At 35.3% G+C, this 22,217-nt stretch overlaps 1 protein-coding gene across 5 annotated transcripts in view; it reads right to left on the bottom strand.

The window, feature by feature from the left end:
* Erc2 (ELKS/RAB6-interacting/CAST family member 2) overlaps nt 1-22,217 on the bottom strand; it is a 1,093,013-nt gene that overhangs the window by 703,070 nt on the left and 367,726 nt on the right. For all 5 annotated transcript variants that reach the window (XR_002821190.1, XM_004631628.2, XM_004631626.2 and 2 more), the window contains one exon: nt 1,370-1,525. Coding sequence is in view for 4 of the 5 variants with exons in the window: in XM_004631628.2 (XP_004631685.1) it covers nt 1,370-1,525 (156 nt within the window). In the remaining variant the exon portion in view is untranslated. The remainder of the gene's footprint in view (nt 1-1,369; nt 1,526-22,217) is intronic.

The following is a 22,217-nucleotide window of genomic DNA, read 5'->3' as shown; positions in this document are numbered from 1 at the left end:
AAATAGTTTAACACAGGCTTAGACAAAAGGATGTCAAAGTCTCTAGAGATCAATTTGAGATTATTCTTAAATCTAATAATTATGCATATGTAAAAATAATATTCAGGTACTCCAGTTACAGTCCAAAGTTTATTTTTGAAAACTACAAACCAATTCTTTAAAACTGGCAGTATTAATATAAGTTAACAGAGCAGAAATCCCTAATAATATTTTATAAGTATTCCACAGCAATAACAATAAACCAACTCAGTGGTGGAGGTTATTTTCTTACTGTTATTTAATGAAAGAAGACTCTGAGGCTTAGACACATTAAATAATTTCACTAAATAGAAGAATGGAAAAAACTAAATACAAAAACCAAAATGTTTTAATAATACTGAAAAATGATTTAGTTTGGTTTATAAGAACAATACTATAATAGTATTGGGTCTTCCGCTTGACTGGCAGTGTCAGAAATTGTTGACCTGCATCCCCTACAGCTCAACATAACAGCATGGCTTTACTTCTTATACTTCGTTTCTATACTTTTCTGTTGAATGATTAAGACCAAGATAAAGCAAGACCTATGCAACAAGAGTTATAGCTTTTGGATCCAATACTATTATGGACTACTGGACTCTTTTGGAATATTTTGCTGAGTTTACACACCTATAATATTCAAATGACAGAATTAAACAAAAAAAGGGATAAAGATGAATGTCCACTTTGTATCTGTGTATTTAAAATGGTTAGGATAGCTATATAGTTATATTCTCTTAATGAATAGAGGGATTTGTTCTAACAGTGTTTGTAAATAGGATATAATGTCTGCATCTTGTACAGCAAATAACCACTAGGAAGAGAATATGCAATGTGTTAATTATTGGAATTGTCCTACCAATTTTATTTGAAATTGTCTCACTGCTATTTGTTTCTCAATAAAATTATGGAGAAAAAAAAAGAAAACAACTATTAAACTTTAAAAAAAAGAACAATACCATTTGAAACAATCACCTTCTAATATGGGGCAAGAAAGTTGGCAACAGCAATGTAAAAAAAAAAAAAATTAGCCAACTTAGAAGAACTACAAATTTGAAACAGAGAGAACAAAATATGTTAATTCCTCTAATAGAGAAACAGCAAAGGAACTCATTAGAACAGCCTGAACATCACAGTGAGTCAAAATCCCACCAAAGGTTTTGCTTGATCCTTTTTTGGAATCTGTATTTCCGAACAAAAAAAAAAATCTTCCACATTTACTCTTTATTGTCCATATATTTCATGAAATTACATAAAGCAGATCATGTGGTACTTGGAAGAAGTATGTATGCAAACCGTAACTTTCCAGTCACAGTAATAACATAAAAAAAACTATAACTCTGGGCAATACCTTGGTCTTCATAAACTTGGAGTGACTTTTGTAAACCTCTATTTGTTTGATCTCTTCTTCACGGTCCTCGGTGTTCAGCACACCATTGGCTTTTAACATCTGGATCTCATCCTCCAGATCCCGTATGTTTCGCTCCAATGAAGCAATTTTTGTGTCCTTTTGGTAAAAAAGGGGAAGAAAAAGAAAGAGCATTGTTTTATCAGCAATGTCTAAACAGAATTTAAGAGTCTGATTTTGGTAGTGATACATTAAAAATGTTGTAGACATAGACATCAATTCAGAACAACTTACTTTTCCTATTTCTGAGGGTCATCACTGAAATGACTGCATTCCCAATCAAGTATCATGGGAATTACCATCAGTACTGTGCATCAAAACACTATGTGTCTAAAGTGTCAAAAGCAAAACATGGGAAAGTCTTTAATTTTGGACATACTTAAGCATGGTATGTATTTTTGAGTCTGCCTATAAACATAAAAATGGTTCATTCAATGTGTATGTCATGTGATTGGTTTTATAAGGCATGCTTGGAATTCGACTCTAAAAAATTCAAACCTACTAAAAGGGAAAAGGATTCTCATTTAAAATACAGACATAAGTGAAATTAAATTACAGAATACTTACTTAGTATGACTGATACATTAAATATTGAAAATTTATAGCAACTGGAAATAATATATCACAACAACATGATTTACTTGGCAAGCAGTCAAGTCCCTACGTGACAAAAAACATGACTACCTTGCAAAGCATTTCCAACCTATTGATTTATAGATACAAAAAACTAGAAATATTACATTCAGATGTGGGATTGAGAAAAAACAACTAATGACAGACTATACACAAGAGAGCACATAATAAGAGACGATGCATTAGAAAGCAGAGAAGACAGAGCTTCTACAGGGGGAACCAAACACACACACACACACACACACACACACACACACACACACCTTCAAGAATTAAACTTAAATCAGCCTTGGAATGAAATATACCAAAGTCTGATTTTAAGTTTTCTCATCATCACCATTTACCTGCTGCATTGCAAATATTTAAGGTGCTTGGATTAATTTTATCATTGAATATTAGTGAAAGCAAGTCACCAATTCTTTTTTTTTTTTTTTTTTTCTTTTTTTTGCAGAACCGGGGATTGAACTCAGGCCCTTGCACTTGCCAGGGAAGCGCTTATTCCACTGAACCATCTCCCCAGCCCCAACCAATTCTTTTTCTTAAAGTAAATGCTTTTATTTTACTATAATCCAAAAGATGAAGAATTCCAAAAGTAAACACCATGAACAGTTACTGTATTTATAACTAAGTCATTAAAAAAATCTTAGAATAAATATTGCTGCTCTATCTCTCCAGCTATTATGACTTACTTTTTCTGTTACCTAAGATACCTAATGTGGTATTATAACAAAACTATGTTTAACATATAACATATAACAAACACTAGCATTATAATACAAGGGAAAAAAAAGAACAGTGACAACTACTTTTTGACCTCTCACACTCTAAACAAAGTAGACACTTTCATTAAATCTCAGAAAAATCACAAGAAGATAAAAAGAAAAGAGTTTGAAATTTTCAGCATTCTGAAATCCGACAAGCTAGTTTTATTTTCCTTTAAAAATAATATACATTGTGTTTTTACACTTACAAAAGAAATATACTTTAAATTCATAGAAAAAATAGAGAAAAATCTCTAAACCCACTATCAGGAGGTATCTACCATTTGTGCCTTTTATATAGTCTGTCAATATTTTTCAATTTTAGATGCAATTTCTGAAAATCTTACATATTGCCAGTTTGAGTAAAAGGGTAAATCTATAACTATAACCACTGTTACATATTCAAAACTTGCCCCCTCTCCAATTTATATGTTGAAGCTCCTACTGCTAATGTGATCGCAGTTGGAGATGAGACATGCTCATTATCAAACTTGGGAAGTAACGAGTTAGTTGAGTTCATTAGGATAGGGTTCTCGGGATAACACTGGCATCCTTCTAAGATGAGACACAAGACAGTGCATGCGTTTTCTAGCCTCCTCCAATTCCCCCTCCCCACAAAAGTACATAGCAAACCCTAGCTATCTACAAGTCAGGAAGAGAGCCCAGATATGACAACCCACCCAATGCTAGCATCCTGATCGCAAGCTCTCAGCCTCCAGAACTGTAAGAAAACAAACTTATATTGCTCATGTTTCCCAGGCTATAATATTATATTAAGGTAGCTCTAGCTGACAAATGTAGGAAGTCATACTTAAGTTACCCATTTGAGATCTGATATGAGAACCTCATGATGTTCAAAAAGGGATTAATAATAAAAAAGCAATAGAAAAAGAACTTCAAAAGCTGAAAAAGTCTTCCTAAATATGGGAGTTATTTTAAATCAATTTTTTTCTGGTTTATTAATTGAAATGTGCTCATTATAAAAATTTGAAAAGCCATATAAGTAATTATGATTATCTACAGCCCCATCACACAAATACATCCACTATCAACATTTTTACCTACTCCTGTGAAAGCCTCAAGTTGTATTTTCATCCTACAGCATATAAATGGTGTCCATTAAAATTCTAATCAATATGATATTAATTCTGAATACTGAAATATAAACTAGCAATTGGTGAGAGTTATAAATATATAACCATGGTCATCAAGACTTTATCTTTTGTCTACTTCAAAAAAAAAGATCAAAACCTAAGATAATTGACTAAAAATTTACATATTTCAAGAAGACTATAGAAGATCTATATGGATGCTATCTTTCAGAATAGAGATGTGTGCATGGGAAACATACAATTATCATGTGTGAATATTACCTTGGGTGTGACAATTGAAGCAAAGCTTATTTTTGTATTTTTCATTGTAGTTCATATAGATATTTATTTCTTATGTTATATTTTCAGGTTTGTTTTTTGGTTTTTGGTTTTTGGTTTTTGGTTTTTTTGGAACCTGGGATTGAACTCAGGCCCTTGCCCTTGTCAGGCAAGCACTTATTCTACTGAGCCATCTCCCCAATTAAAAAATTGCTTTCTAATTTTCAGTTTTCGTAAGCAAGTACACAGCTGATGTGAAATGCGGATGTCTATTTTAAATGTACAAGATATATTAAGATTTTAATACCTTATTTTATTGACATTTTATGTTCCTGTTAACTACACTCTGTACAATATAAGAAGACTCTTTTCACAACACAGCAAGACAAATGAGATGCCAAGTATGTCCTCCAAAAAGGGCAGGAAAGGAAAACAAATGTGCTCCCTTTGTGTGTTTGGAACATGCTTCTTTGTGTGCAGACTACCTTAGGTGTGATATCTGAAGTAAAGATTTTCTTTAAAAATGCTATTGTTATTTTCATTCAGTCCATATCAGAATTTGTATTGTTCTTTTTTACATCTTATACACCAAAACACGGCCGATTTTGAAACTTATGACACATTTTATAAACACTGGATAAGACTCAATATTAAATTCAATACTTTGTGTAGTTTTTCAAGCTAAGTACTCATTAAATTAAAATTAATAATTCATCATTAAAAATATTCTCAAGAATAAACTTGTGTCTGACAAACATGTTTCTGGACTTTTACAACAAAATTAGTGTTCTGCTTCCTGATAAGTGGAACTTCAATACTCTATGACCCCATTGGCTTCTGTCACTCAAAAGGGGTTTGCTGAGAGTGGGTTCTGACTACAGGAATAAAATAACTGAACTGGAGGGCCATTTTTCTAAACTCATCATCTCACATATCAGGTAGCATTCGTCACATAGTCATGTGACAAGATACTCACAAAATTGTCTTGTTCATACTATGTTTTGGTTACAGATTATAAGAATATAAAAAGAAATTCAGGAAAAAGATAAATAAAATATGTTTGTTTTACTCCTATCAGGAAAAAAATCTGAACTCAGTATCCCTTCATTTCTTTCCTCACATTCACATGGTAATACCTGTAAAAATTATATACACATACTGAAGAAAAGTTCCTATTCAAGACTCAGATATAACTCATTTGAAAAATGCAAAATAGGTAAAGAATGGATGCTAATAAGTGAACAAAACTGAATGCTTAATGGCTATTTACCCAATAGGCTCAAAGAGCTAATTGTTAAAATCGATCATTAATATTATTAGTCCTTGAATACAGTGATTTATATAATAAGGATATAAGCTGAATAGAAGACAGAAATAAGTTTATTTCTGCCTTTTCTCTCCTTTAAATATAATTGCTGAGCATGTGTTCTTCGGACTGACAGTAAACTTATGCACTGATACTTCTCTCATTGATTTGTTCATTCAACAAACATATATTAGGCACCTACCTGTTGGATACCAATCAGTTTACTGGGTGTGCAAAATAACCAGCCTGATGTCAACAAAACGAATGGCCTTTTCTCTTTCATATGGAGTATGAAATAGCCAAGATCTCTGCTACTGAGAATGTGGTCTTCAGACCAGCAGCATGGACACCACACAGAGGTTTTCAGCCATGCAAAACCTCAGGCCCCAGTTCAGAACTACCAAATCTGAATCTCTATTTTCCCAAAGCTTTTAGCTCACTTAGACAATCTAAACACCACAAGAATCCATATGATACTCAGTACAAAACTTACTAATACAGAAGAGACCATAGCAACTTTACTGACTAAATATATTAAAAATAATATGAATTAATTTCAAGAGCTATCTAACTTGGCAAAAGTCTCTAGCAATCCCGAGAGTAAACTTTATAGAGCACCTCTGTTGGTGCCATTACTACTCCTGTGTTTGTCAAACACTATGTTCCCCTAAAACAGCAAGAAACAGATTTCAATTCCTCTCAAGGAACTGTGAATACTGAAGGGGTGAGTGGGCGAATATCAAAAAAGCAGTATCATTTAGTTACAAAAAGTAATAATTATGTTATTGCTGAGTGTCACAATGTGTTTTCCTCTTAAGCGGAGCAAGAATTACTGGTTGCATTTTAGTATCGGGCCAAGAAAGAAATTCTAAATTTCTGTGTAAAAATATGTAACTGTTTTTTCCTATTTTTTGAAATATTTTTTAATTTTTTTTCTTCATATTCTGTAGGGACTTAATGTTTAACATATCAATACTTAATGGAAAATACCTGTTCCATGTTATGCCTAAGATGTTTAATATTCAGATAGTGAGATTAAGCTCAACTGCCTATGTTGTAGGGTAATAATAACAAGCTTCTCTTCTGGAAGGTTAACAACCTAAATTTACACACAAAAAATTAGAGAAAAAGAAGGGCTGCAAAGACAGTTAACATTTTGGCCCTAGCCTTTCAAGGTCAGTGAGGACTCAGGACATAGGAGAACCTGTACTGTATCATCCTGTAACTCAGTTGTGTCCCAGATTTTCTGATCAAGGAGATTATGGGGCCACAGAGGAAAATGATCAAAGATGTAGTGTGCCTAAGGAGAGTCACATGGAGAGAAAACATTCTCTCAGACTTTCACACAGAGAGCAAATTGGTCAAGCAATGGCTATGACTCATCCACATGACTGATACTGACAAAGGATCTGCAAACTGACACAGGGCTTCAGAGTAAATCCTGAGGGGATTTGACTGACCTTATCAGATACAAAAGTTACATTTCTTGTTATAGAGGTCTTGCTTTCTCTTGGTCGTAACCATCCAGCAGAAAATTATAAAAAGTAAAGCCATATTAATATGCTGAGCTGTAAAAGCCTCAAGTCAGTAATTTCTGGCATTGCCAGTCCTACATAAAACCTACTACCATTATAGATTACTGGACTATATTGTAATATTTTGCTGAATTCATGCAACTATAATATTTAAATGATAATAGAATACCCATCTCTGACAAAACAAAAAGGAGGATAAAAATGAACGACCATTCTGTATCTGTATATTCAAAATAGGCTAGATAAGCAGCTGCATTCTCTTAATTCAATGAATAGAGAGATTTGTTCAAACAGTGTTTGTGGACAGGATATCATGTCTGTATCTTGTACAATGAATAACTACTAAGACAACAATATGCAATGTATTAATTATTGAAACTGTGCTAGTAATCGGTTTTGAAACTGTCTCATTACTATTTGTTTTTCAATAAAATTATTTTTTTAAATACAAGTTTTTCTTGTTTTTGCTTTTTTTTTAACAGAACATGGAACTCACTGTGCTCACATATCAGCCTATGAGCCTTGATTGACAAACACAGGGCCAGTTTGGTTTAAAAGAGATGTGATCCCAATGTTCAAGAAATGTCCCTAAATAATTATGTTTTATTGAGAATAAAATTCTAAACTATTATTATTGGATACCACAGAGACTCTTGAAGGCTTACCTTTTAAAAATCATCTAGTGGTACTTCAAGTATCCCCTGGACTTAAGCTGAGTACTGCCCTACCTTTACAGGCATTTGCTGTGTAGGATAACCAGGTCATGTAACTCCAGGGAAGCAATCCAGAAAGAAGGAAATGCAGGATTAAACATATTTAGAGAGAAAACATAACCACTAAAATACCTCATGTTCTTGGACCTCATGAAATTACAAAAAGATGAAGATGACAGGAGTTATGCTAGGTTTTTGGTGGTGATGTCCTCATGTTTCTGATTACACAGATGATGTCCAATTCTTTCTTATACACAATAACAGAGAATCAGGTTGGACTATGCCAGTTAAAGCAGTTATGGTACATTTATCCTTGTCCTGGTCTTACTTGCCTACTCCTGATACAAGCTGCATGAAGTCGGTGCCCTAGGACTGTAGCCTTCCAGCTATTCTGTTTCTGTGCACATTACTCATAACCCATGAGCAGAATATATATCTCTAGCATTTCTTGTAATCTTTGAAGATTTGTTCTCCATGTATGAACATAAACCTAACCACAGAGAGACAGAGACAGAGAGAAGGAGATAGAGAGCATAGGGGAGAGGTGAATAATGGAGAGAGGAATAAAGAAAAAAGAATAAAATAAACCTGATAGACTACCTAGAAGAGTGAAAACTCTGACACGCAGGGAGTCAAGTTCAATTAGTTCAGGCTTTCAATTGTTAGGCAGCATACTCAGGCTTCCTGAAATGAGACTATGCTCACAAGCACATTCAGAATATTTCAAGTGGAGTGTGATGCATGCACAGTATCTGTCTTGGAACCTGGCAAAGAGTGAAAGGTTGCCACTGCTGTCATAGGCATGCAAAATGACTATCTCTATTGATTCCCTTGTTCTAGCAGAAGTATAAATGGACAGCAACAGCTTGTGGTTTTATTCTTCCCTCTTTAACTCTTTGAGCATAATCTGAACCTTGCTAATCCTATAATATAAGGTTGTTATAAGAAGTAGGTAAGTGACAAGATGTAGATTTTCCAGAATAATAGCTAATACATTGTAGGTGCTCAGTAAACATTACCTTCTCTTCCATTTCTTGTTGCAGCAGATCTATTATTTTTTTATCTACTGAGATTCTTTTCCTTTTGAGAGGCACGTTTTTCCAACACTCTGTTGCTTTAGTGGGATTTCAACTCTGTGAGCCTGACCAGAGCCAAGCATGTGAATCTTCTGGACATCAGGATTAATCCAGGCCTGACTTCCTAACTCTAGCAGGGTAAGAGTTTTAGCAACACAACATACAACATACCAAGGCTTAAAAAAGTCTCAATATCCCTTTCTTAAAGTAAGAAAATGTGGGCATTAGTATAAAGAGCCTGCCTAAATGATTGGGCCTTTATATCCACTCTTCAGAATTCCAAACCACAAATGCAAACTGTCTGTCATTTGTAACAGCAGAGCCTAATAGTGTGAGAAATAACACTGAAATACCGGAAAATGGAATATTCCATAAATCTACAGAGAAATCAAAATGGATAAGGCCACCACATCAGACTCAAAAAATCTCCAGAAAGCACAGGAACCTAATATAGAGCTTGACTATGAATAAGATGATACAGAAGATAAAATTCTTACCAGGCATGAGTAATAACGCACAAAAATCGGAAGCCTGAGGCATCATGCCCAGCTTATAGGATCAGAACAAAAGAATGTATCTAGAGTACATAATGAGAAGGAGTAAAAAGATAGATGGAGTAAAAATTATTCACATTTAGTTGTAGAATAGTTAGAAATGAAAGAAAGATGAGGAGAATGATAACGAATTGATAGACTCCAGCTAAGAGTTGGTTCTTGGGTATGAGTGGGGGTCATTTATAATCTGATAAATAAGATCACAATAAGTCTGCTTTTATGAAGTTAATGATAAAACTAGAAGCCAAAAGGAAAGCTGAAACTGTAGAAGTTATGAAATCATCAGTCTTAGTGGTAAAAGAAGTATCAGATGTGGCTGAGACTCAAGGATAGAGAAAACAATAGAAGAATTTAAAAGAGCAAATAAGGGTAAAATCTGATAGGGATTATGGAAAAATATCTAAGAAAATAAGAAACTGAATAGTTGTAAAAAGAAAGAGAAACCACAGAATGCTTTACTATCTCAATGAAGATGGAAGAGTTTCAATGGAATTGTGCCATAAAAAATGGAAATTGAACTCCATATTTGTTATATTTTATAGTTCATGTATTTAATCCATGGGGTCAGAGTTGACTGACAAGTGACTCAGTGGACAGGTCAAGAACAGGGAACGGAGCAAGAAAAAACAAAGAGATGCCAGTAGAGCACTGGAACCATGTCTCGGTGGTCTCTGCAGAGTCCCAGGTAACTAGTTGTTGAACGTTGAAATACCAGGATAAGTGCTGTAGTGGGAGGCATACTCTGAGGGTCTGGGACAAATTTAGAAGTACTTCACTATTTTAACAACCAGTATAGCTGTGTGTACTTGTGCCTCTTGACTGTGTACTGAACCTCCAGAGAAATCTGCTTCAATACTGACAGCTTTCTGTATCCACAACACATTTGAGTGCTAATTAAAACATCATCTGAATTGCCTGTGATACATACGAAAGCAAAGACTCCCTAGTGCCAATCTGATGGCTAGCTTCAGGAGAAATGCCCAGATGAATGTTTCTTTTTCAGGAAAGGGGATGAGAAGGGGGACACAAAAATCTGTATTTATTTTCAAGTTCCTCATCCTGGAAAAAAAAAAAAAAGGAATCATATCAAAAGATTTATTTTTGCTATGTTTTCTTCCCTATTTATGTCTCAGACATATGTTAGGCATTTGACTATATCAAAAGGAAGAGCAAAGGACAGGAGCAAACAATATTTCTCCCTTCTGATATGAATAATGAAATTAAGTGAGGCACAGTGATGTATGTCTGTAAGCCAAGCAGTCAGGAGACTAAAGGAGGATCATCCAGAGTTTGAGGCCAACCTGCGCTATATAGTTCAAGGCTAGCCTGACCTACATAGCAAGACCCTATCCTCAATACAATTAATAGTATTACAGAGAGCTAAGTTAGGACTGAAGGAAGTTGGTGCAGAAGATAGAAACACATTACAACTGTGGCTAGAGGTACATCTGATGAAGGCCATGAGATAAGGATGAAATGATCAGACCTTCATGTCTTACCAAGACATAAGAAGTAAGTTAAGATTATATGATCATTGGTATCACCTGATCCAATAAAGTTACATAGACATCAGTCACCCAAGTGGGTGACCAGGACCTCCTGATCCATCCCTTCCCTAAAAGGTCCTTGTTCTTTACAAGACCACTTGCTATGTGGCCTGCTCCTCCACTGGATCAATATTGCACAAGAGGCTACACACTTCTAACCTTATTGGTGGATCCAAGTTTTGCCTCACACTGTAACCAGCTCAAGATTCTATACCCACCTTGTAATTTTGCTCTATAAAACTTCCTCTGAGAAGTGAGGCCCACAGCAGCCTGGCTTCAGGTCCCTTCCTGTCTCTCAGGAGCTATCAGTCTCCATAAATTTTTCCTACTCTTAACCTCTGCAGTTCCTGAGAATGTATTCTTCAATTTCAGAGTAAATAAACTCAGCATATCTGACATGTAGCAAGTATGGAGTTGTCAGATACATGATATATTATTTCCCCGGTATCACAAATAGTTGATGTGTATTGATTACTTGCAGAAGCCCTGTGCTACCAAAAATCTTACAACGTTCTCCATAATCCTATGAATTGAGGACTTAATTCTGTTCATTTAACAGGTCAGGAACCTATAGATGGTATATAACCATCCCAAGGTTTTCCCTTCAGCAAACTAAAATGGTTTTCTGGACATTGGAAAATTACTTGTGACTCAGACTGGACGTTTACTATCTCCAAGCCAACCTCAGGAAAGACTGGCTTAAGAGAAAGTGTGGCACCTAGAAGCTCAACTATACTGGTTTTGCTTGCCATATAGTATTTTCCTTTAAAGATCATAGAAAAGGGCCAAGGATATAGCTCAGCAGCACAGTTCCTGCTTGACAAGCACAAGGTTCTGAGTTTGAGTCCCAGAACTGGGAAAAAAAAAAAAAAAAAACACAGAACATATCCAGGACAGCCCTGGACCTGGGCACACACATGCCTTGGTGAGCTGATGAGCAGGAACTCCCAAGACCAGGACAGCCATCCCAGGAGCACACAGTAATCAGTGAGACCAGCAGTATGGAAGTGTCTGAAGTAGCAGTGAGCAGCCTGCAGTTGGGCTTTGGAGAACTCAACCAACAGAAGACCAGTCTCAGCCCCCAAATCCAGAAGCCAAGATCAGCTCCACATCCAGCATAATTCCATAGCAAACTTGGCTGGAGGACACAGCACATTTCTGGGGTCTGACATGGACACTATCACAGAACTGTGAACACCACAGATATTTTAGTGCTCTTATTCTTCCATGTTTGTCTGATTGGCTATCCCTTTCCTGTCTGACTGGAAGTCGTCTTGTTTTGTTTTGTACTTTACAGGGTATTTTGGTTTGGGATTTTTGTTTTGTTTTTCTTCTTTTCCTCTCCTCTTTCTCTGGTCTACTTTTTTTCTTTCTTTCCTTTTTTTCTTTACCATTCTCATTTTCTTTCTTCCTTGTTCCCCTCATGTTTATGTATCTTATCTATCTTTTTAATTTTCTACTACTGGTTCTCTTTTTCTCTTTCCTCAACCACTTTTTGAATTTAAACTTTCAAGTGAGTAAACATGGTCTCTTTCTTTTCTGATTACTTCTTCACATTCCGTTTCATTCTTTCCCTCCTGTAGACCCAGTTTGCCAAAATTCAGGTGGTCATTCCTAGATCTCCAGACTTGAATCTACTATATTTTACCTCATTCATCACTTTACCTTTTCTCCCATGCATCTTAACCCCTCCACCCCACAAAAGCAAAAAATCAATCCACTAAGATGAATTTACTTATTTATTGATACTGGGGACAAACTCATGACCTTGTGCTTGCCAGGCAGGCACTTATGCCACTGAACCATCTCCCTGGCCCTCCACTAAGATGAAAATCACTGTATATAAGTACATGATATACATTTGACTTAGTTACATAACTTTGGAGTTTGCTTCTGTGATTGGAGATACAAAGTTAATGATTAGCATAGTTTGTCAGTAGTTAAGCAGTAACTGAAACTCATTATTACTAAGTGTCCTACTTTAGCCAGAATGTCATATGTGTTACAATCAGTTTGTCTTCCCTATACGACAATGCTCTGATTCTACATGGTCATCATAATCACCACAGCCTAGTACCAAATGATTGGGTGCTCAGCCAAATAGTAACTTTGTATCCTTTATAAATAGGGAAGGAAGGATCTTAGAATAGCCATAAATAACCAACTACATGTAAAAGACATCCCTGAAGAACAGACATCTCCTAGGGAAGCCTCAATGTTAGTGAAAAAGCTATAATAAGAAATTCACAACCATCAACATAGAAAATAAAAAGATAATATAGAAAATGACTAAATTCAAAAACTAAATGCAACCCCAGATGCCAGTTTACCAAGGACAAGACAAGAATACAATGAAATACATAAAGTCTGAAGTCAGAACAATTGAACTTTATGAAATGATAGCAACAGAAGTTAAAAAAAAACACAGGTTGAAAGGGATATAGAGAAAATAATCTCTCAGGTACAAAAAGAAATGATGCTTAAAATTTAAGATATTAGAAAAGACTTTTTAAAAAATAGATGAACTTAGAAAACTGATGGAAACAAAAAATGCTAACATAGGAAAGAAATAGAATCTATTACATAGATCTAAACAGAAATCCAAAAGACAAAAACCTCCACTGAAAGTATATACAACAGACTGAATGAAGGAGAGGACAGAATATCTGATCTTGAAGACAGAATTGCTGCTAGTGATCAGGAAAAGAAAGATATCTTAAAAATAGCAACAGACCATGAAAATTAAGTCCAACAAGATGACAAGCTAAAAGCTAATGCAAAGAAGAATGATAAAAAAAATTGATTGGGATCAATGAGAAAGCTGGAAACAGCACAAATGCCATGAAAAAATTCTTTACATAAATAATGGCAGAACACATCCCAAGCATGGATAAAGAATTTCACATGCAAATAAACAAAGCATATAGAACTCAAAACATCCATAACCAAAATAAAACTACACTAAGACATATAATAAGCAAGATTGCAGAAAATCAGCACAAGAACAGAATATTAAAAGTTGTCAAAGAAAAAAAGAAAAAAAAAGAGGTCACCTCTAAAGGAAAGCCCATCAGAATCATCGCAGACCTCCCAATACAAATCCTGAAGTCAAGAAAAGTTTGGAGCAAGGCATTTCAAGTCCTGAAAGAAAACAACTTCTAATCCAGATTGATATACCATGAAAAACTATCTTTCAAAATTAATGGAGAAAGAAGATATTTCCACAAAAAAAGAATAACTGAAGAAATTCATGACCCCCAAACCAATCCTACAAAGAGTACTGAAAAATATTCTAGACAGAAATAAAAATGACTGCAATTCCAAGACTAACAACAGAAAGAAACTACCAAGTAGGGTAAATAATTAAACACAGGGAAAAAGCAGGAAACAAACAGCAGGAAAATATTGTGGCAAAGATGTTGTTATCAGGAGTTAGCAAGGGTAACAATTTAATAAAGGACATATAACTTACACGATTATTTTATAATAGTCATCAAAAGAGTCATGTACAAAGTGATTGCAGGAAATCTGTCCTCAGAATAAATACCAAAACAATCCAGCTAAGGACAGGATTCTACAGCAATGTCCTACATGAGTCCATTTGAAGAACCCATATGAAAACCTCCCATCAGTATAAATGTGGGCCAAGAGGTCAAAACAATGTCTCATGCAGGCCTTTTTCAAGGATCTGTGCTGTGAAGGCCCAAGGGTCAGTGGTGGAAGCTCGAAAGTCAGTGCCAACGGGATGAAGGATCTGTGCTCACAGGCTGAGGGATATCCACTGGAACCAGGAAGCAATGCCCAAAAACTACCATGCAGTCCTCAGCAACAATAATACTCTGAGCTCCTCCAACAAAGAGAACAGCCAAGTCTATATCAGGATAGCCAGTGTGACAAGCTCCTCCAGGACACTGAAAATTTTACCATCTTCCCCTCCAAAGCCAAGAAGCAATGCTCAAATTAAGAACCAGAGATAGGCCAAAGTGCACTATAGCCATCTTCAAAAAGGAAGTCCCAGTCTCCTCCAAAAATGAGAACAGCAAAGTTCATCAGAAATGAAAGCATTACAAGCTCCTCCCAGAGAAAAATAGCCCCAGGTGAACCAACAGCTCCCTAACAAGATCACACAGCTCCCAAAAGCTTCTTTTCTTTTTAGGCCACTTGTGTTGACAGTAACAATCCTCAGGTAGGCTTCCCACACCCAGCACCATGCTGGTTCAGTTCAGGTGGGGATTATAAATTGGCCACTAGCTTTAAATCCACCACAAAAGATAAGCCAATACATATCAGTTATAACTATCAATGAAATGGCCTCAATTTACCAGTCAAAAGAAACACATGGCAAGAATGGACCAAGAAATAAGATCCAACAATACATTTCATACAAGAAACATATGTAATTCAAAAATAAATTCATATACTAATGGTTGAAGGGTGGAAAACAATCTTCCATACAATAGGAACACAGAAAAACTACTGGTAGCTGTTCTGATTGCAGACAATATGAACTTAAAATCAAGAATGATCCAAAGAGATAAAGAAGGTCACTTTACACTCTCTTCTTGAAGAAATAACAATCATAAATATGTATACATCAAATAAAAGAGCACCCAACTACATAAGACAATCATAAATATGTATACATCAAATAAAAGAGCACCCAACTACATAAGACAATTATTAATAGACTTGAAAAATCAAATAAGCTATAACACAATTGTAACAAGAGACCTTAGTGCACCATTTTCATAGAGATAGATCAACTAGAAAAAACATCAGCAATGAAATACCAGAACTACACCAAGCATGTGAAAAAATGGATTTAGTAGCTATTCATAAAGATGGATTTATGAGAGTATTCTACCCAAATAACATTAGAATACACATTCTTCTCAACTGCACATGGACAGTCTCTAAAATAGACTGCATATTAGCTCACAGAACATGCTTAAGTAATTGCAAAGGAATTATAATTATCTGACCATCATGCAATGAAATTGGAAATCAACAACAAAAAAAAATCACAAAAATCCATAAACACATGGAAATTAAATACAGCCTCCTAAAAAAAAATGGTATAGACATGAACCAAATGAAGAAATTTAAAAATATCTACAAATAAAAACAAAGTAGATACAACACAATAGAATTTATGAGATACAATAAAAGCATTCCTAACAGGGAAATTTATAGCAGTGAATTCTCACATCAGGAAAACAGAAAAAGCACAAATAACCTCATCAAGCTTCTACAAAAAGAGCAAGAAAAGCTCAAAGGCTAAAGAAGGCAGGAAATTATACAGATCAGAGCAGAAATTAACACAATGGAGACCAAGGAAACAATACAAAGAATTAATGAATCAAAGAGATGGTCCTTTGAAAGGTTAAAGAAAACTGATAAACCTCCAGCCTACCATATCACAGAAAGGAAATGAAAAACTCAAATTCATGCAACAAGAAAGGAAAAGGGTGAAATCACTAAAGATCTTGTGGAAATTCAGAGGATCATCTTCCTGCTTTGAAAATCTTTACTTTCATAAGATGGAAAACAGAAAATAGACAGATTCCTAGATACATATGAATTACCAAAGCTAAATAAAGATATAAAAAATCTGAATAACCCAAAAACAGTTAATAAGATTGAAAATATAAGGGCCAGCCAAATAGCTCAGCAGATTAAAGTGCCTAGAAGCAGGTGCAGGGGCCTGGGGGTTCCATCCCTGGGCCTGCCTTGCTGGCCCCACCCCCGGGGTGCGCTGAGATGGCAATTGAGACTGGGTGTGATGGCACACATCTGTAATCCCAGCCTTAGGGAGGCTGTAAACAGGCAGATCACTGGGAGTCCAATCTAGTAGTGAGACCCTGAATACCCTGTAGGCCCTTCCCCCCCCCCCGCAAAAAAAAAAAAAAGATTGAAAATATAATTAAAAACTTACCAACAAAGAAAAGCCCAGGTCTTGGTGGATTCACTGCTGAATTCTACAAGAAATTTAACAGATATTTAATACTAAAACTCCTCAAACTCTTCAATAAAATTGAAAGGGAAGCAATGCTTCCTAACCCATTCCTGAATCGAAGATTCCACTGATACAAAACCAGAGGAAGACCTAAGCAAAACAGAGACCTACAGGCCAATCTCCCTAATGAACACAGACAAACAAATTTTCAATAAGGTACTAGCAAATAGAATGCAGCACATCTTTAAGAAGATTATACAACATAACCAATTGGGACTCATCCTAGGAATGTAGGGATGGTTCAACATATGCAAATCAAAAATACACTATATCAACAGAGTCAAACACAAAAATCACATGGTTACATCAAAAGATGCAGAAAAACTTTTCTAAAAGTTCAACACTCATTCATGATTAAAACCATACAGAAAATCAGAATAGATGATTATTATCTCAATCTGATAAAAGCCATCTATCACAAACCAACAGCCAACATCATACTAAATGTACAAAAACTCAAAGCTTTCACTCTAAAATCAAGAACGAGACAAGAATGTCCACTATCATCACTTGTATATAATTCTGGAAACACCAGCCAGAGCACTTAGAGGAGCGAGAAATAAAAGGAATAAGGATAGGAAAGGAAGAAGTTAAATTATTATTATTCACAGATGACATGATACTCTTTATAGAAGACCCCAAAACAACTCCACAAAGAAGACATGTAGATGTAATAACCAAGTTTAGTAGCAGTGCTTGATGCAGAGTCAATAATAAAAAATGAATAGTATTCCTATACACAAACAACAAATTCACTGAGAGAGAAATTAGGGAAACCATGCCCTTCACAATAACATCTAAAAAAATGAAATACTTAGAAATCAAAACAACAAATGAAATATTTATATACTGAATATTTCAGTATTGTTAAGAAGGATATTGAAGAGGATATCAAATAATGGAAAGACAACCCTTGCCTATGAATAGGAAGAACCAACATAGTACAAAATGGCCACACTCCCCAAAATGTTGTGTAGATTTAATGTGATCCTAATCAAAATACCATTAGCATACCTCATAAAGCTAAGGAAAATATTCCTAAAATTCATCTTGAGCCAGAAGGGACCTAGAATAGCAAGGCAATCCTGGATAACAAAGGCAAGGCAAGAGACATCACAATCCCTAACTTCAAATTATACTACAAAGATACTATGATAAAGAGCAGCATGGTACTGGTAAAAAGCAGACCTGAGGATCAATGGACTACATTAGAATACACATAACTAAAAACACACTCAGTCACTTTACCTTTGACAAAGGGACCAAACATATTCATTGGAAGGCAGTCTTAAAAAATTATGCTGAAAAAAAACTGGCTATTTGCCAAAGACTAAAAGTTAACCCATGTTTATCGCTATGTACTAAAGTCAAAATGGATTAAACATCTAAATATTAAAACAGAAACACTGAATCTACTGGAAGAGAAAGGAAGTAGAAATTTTGAAGACATAGGTATAGGCGGAGAATTCATGAACAAAACCCAAACTGCAGGGAAATAATGAACCAACAACTGGGATTTCATCTTACTGAAAAGGTTTTCAATATCAAAAGAAATCACAGAGTTGAAAAAACAATCCACAGAGTGGGAAAAGTTTTTAGTCAGTTGTCCCACAGAAAAAGGACTTCTATCTAGGAGCATATAAATAACTTTTTAAAAAATACACCGCCAAATTTAAAGACTCAATCCTGCAGGCGTCTAAGATAAATATACACTCTCAGATGAAGAAATACAGATAGAAAATAAATACTGAAAAAAGGTTCAAAATCATTGGTGATTCAAATTAAAACAACACTGAGATTTCATCTCTCCCCACAAGAAATGGCTATCATTAAGATATCAACCAATAACACTGCTGGAGGGGCTATGGGGAAAAAGGAATCCTTCTCCACTATTGACAGCAGTATAGACTGGTATAACCACTATCGAAATCATATGGAGATTTCTCCAACAGCTACGATTAGAGGTCTTGTTTGATCAAGTCATTCCTCTTTTGGGTATGTTCCCAAAAGAATTAAAAGCATCATATCACAGTGACATATGTGTACCTATGTTTATAGCAGTTTGTCATAGTTAAATCTTTTTTCATGGCTAAAACTTGAAAACAACCCAAATGCCCATCAACCAAGGAATGGATTTTTTTTAAATGTGTAATTTTATACAATGGAGTATATACTCAGCTGTAAAGAGAATGAACTTGAGACTTTTATAGGTAAATGGGTGCAGCTTAAGACCATACTCATAAGTGAAATAAATCAGACTCATGTCAACATCATATTTTTTCCCTAGTTGAAGCAACTAAAAGAGTAAATAGGATCCAGAATGTACAACAGATATTGGAAAATGGGAAGAAGCTGTTCAAAACAAAAGAGAAACTGGGGTGGGGGAAAGGAGGGGAAAAAAGTAAAGATAGCTATAGCTATAGTTAAGATAGCTGCCATATTAATTTCTTTTAGTTCACTGAAAAGAAGCTTATATCATAAGATCAACTTTTCATGCCTGTATCTTGTAACCTGAGCAACTATTTTGAAGATAATGAGCAATGTACTAACCACTGTTACTATCCTATTTTGTTTATGAAATTTTATATTTTTATATTTATTATTTTTGTCTTTAAGATTAAAAAAATAAAGATCACAAAAAAATAAAGTCAAAAAATAGTGAAGAAGTTGAAGAGAGGAGGAGGAGGAGGAAAATGATGCTGATACCACTTCCAAAGGCATCAGGAAGTCCACACATGTGCACAGAACTGCTCTCCCCACAAATGAATTGGATGTCATCCTTTATATGTATCTGAGTCCAGAGAGGCTTTAACTTCCAGTTGCCTGCCTATGGGAATAGCATCAATTCGGTAAAATATCACTTCACAAGACAGCAAATGCTTTTCAAGAAGCCTAAAAAGATGTGTATCTGACAAACCTATTTTGCTTCCAATGCTGTTTAGGAAAGGATTTCCACTCCTTTAACCCACTCCCTGTAGAGTTTAACGCCTCTTTCAAAGGATCTCTAGAACATACCACAAATCCTTCCACATTCAACCATTTGTCTCATGGAAAAAGCAACAGGGCTCTATGGAATTTAGGCCACCCCAAGTCACCAGTAAGGTCTGATGGATGTGGAAATGGGACCATGCCTCAAGGATGAGACATGTTCTAGTTTGTACACTATCATTACTGGAGCTTGAAAGGGGAAGTTCACATGAAGCCTGTGGTTGACTTCTTAACCCTGCTGGCACAGATGGATGCCAGCACAGAAATTACAATCCCTAAATAAACAACAGGCTGGGAACTGAGCACCAAGAAGGGAGAGGCCAAGGGCTGCTGGCCAGACAAGGCTGGCCAAAAAAAAAACAAAAAAAGCTAAGATTTAAATACGACAAGAATGCTATGTCAATTTAGACTTCTAGGGAGGGTTTGAGAATTCAAACTGCCAGTCACAAAGCCCTCAAACTTGTCCTGCTTTATGGAAAGCTGGACACTTAATCCAATCTCTTCATGTACCAAATGAGAATAGTGAGGGGTGTGGGTAATGACTTACTTACCACTGCCAAATAGCAAGGAAGCTAAGTCACTAGGTCATTTATTATGCTGTAGACCTCCCAGGATTCCTCACTTTTTCCTGCACTGTACTGCTTTCTACCCTTAAAAGCCCTTTTAACACCTTCAACTTGCAAACTATCTGTGTATTCACAGCTAATACTTGTGCCTGAAGTAAGCTTATTTAGTTCCTTTTTCCTCACAGCTCTTGCTCAAATGCACCATTTCCTTTCTTATGCATAAAATTCATTTTGAAAACTAAAACAGAAGAGATAGAGAGGCAAAGGATATCCATGCCTTAATTCTGAATCCCTAGAGGCCGGGGTGATGGCTAAGTGGAATAAGTGCTTCCCTGACAAGCACAAGGGCCTGAGTTCAATCCCCAGTTCCACAAAAAAAAAAAAAAAAAAAAAAAAAAAAAAAATCTGAATCCCTTACACAGCCCTATATATATGCTGGTATCATGGACCCATTGTACAATCTGGAAAGCTAGAGGACAGTTAGTTTTTATAAATGAACTATTACTCTATGGAGCCTTCTCAGTTTAGAAAAATAAATTTTATGTGTATCTATATCTACAGGCTTGTTGATTTTTTTATTTTAACAAGACAACTGTTAATTTACACATTTTTTAAAACAAACAGGAGGAAATAATGAGAGAAAATAAGCTTTTGTCTCTTTACCCAATTTTCTGTCAATGTTTTGGTACATTTTTCCCAAGTCCATATTCCATGTTATAAACACTACATCTTCATACATTAAGCATAGTATTAAGCCTTTACTATAATCCAAGTGTTAAATCTACAAGTTGGTAATTTTATAGTTCTGATTTTATTTAGAGTACAGGGGTACCTCAGGTGATGAGCTCATTTCTCTCCACAATACTGATTACAAACCAAATTGGATAAGAACAGATCAAATTTTCCTAAAAGGTCAACATTAAACCTTGAAACCTTCAATTTAATTTGGTTCTTGTCCAACTTGGTTTGGAATGACAATCACCGAAAAGAATCAAGTTTTGAATCAAAGTAACACTGTAATCCAAATTATTGATCATTTCCTTTGTCACATTTTTCATTTTAAATAAGTTTATCTACTTTCTCTTAATTCAATGAATAGAAAGATTTGTTCTAATAGTGTTTGTGCACAGGATATCATGTCTATATCTTGTACAATGAATAACCACTAAGACAACAATATACAATGTATTAATTATTGAAACTGCCATACTAATCAGTTTTGAAACTGTCTCATTGCTATTTCTTTCTCAATAAAATTATCTTTTAAAAAATAGCTTTAATATGTAATTCACATTGCCCAAAAGCCCAGTATTCACTAACAATTCCCCAAGATTGACAATCACTGACCTCCTTCCTGTCTCTAATTTGTCTTTATTAGACATTACATATAATCAGATAATAGGTGGGAGAGCATCCGGCTACCCTGCGCCAGTGGGACCAACTCGCCATACAGAAATGCAAAATAAAACAACATGGATATATCATCTCACCCAGAAAGGATGGCTATCATAAAGAAATCAACCAACAACAAATGTTGGAGAGGCTGTGGGGAAAAGGAACCCTTCTCCACTGCTGGTGGGAATTTAGACTGGTGCAACCATTATGGAAATCAGTATGGAGACTCCTTAGAAAAGTTGGACTGGAAATCCCCTTTAAACCAGCTATTCCTCTACTGGGAATTTTCCCAGAGGATCTGAAAACATCATATAATAGTGATATATGTGTG

This window comes from Octodon degus, unplaced genomic scaffold (genome assembly GCF_000260255.1).
Source record: "Octodon degus isolate 3935 unplaced genomic scaffold, OctDeg1.0 scaffold00043, whole genome shotgun sequence".
In the NCBI taxonomy this organism is placed as follows: domain Eukaryota; kingdom Metazoa; phylum Chordata; class Mammalia; order Rodentia; family Octodontidae; genus Octodon; species Octodon degus.
The sequence above is the reverse complement of the archived record's forward strand: the minus strand, read 5'-3'. Positions and strand labels throughout refer to the sequence as shown.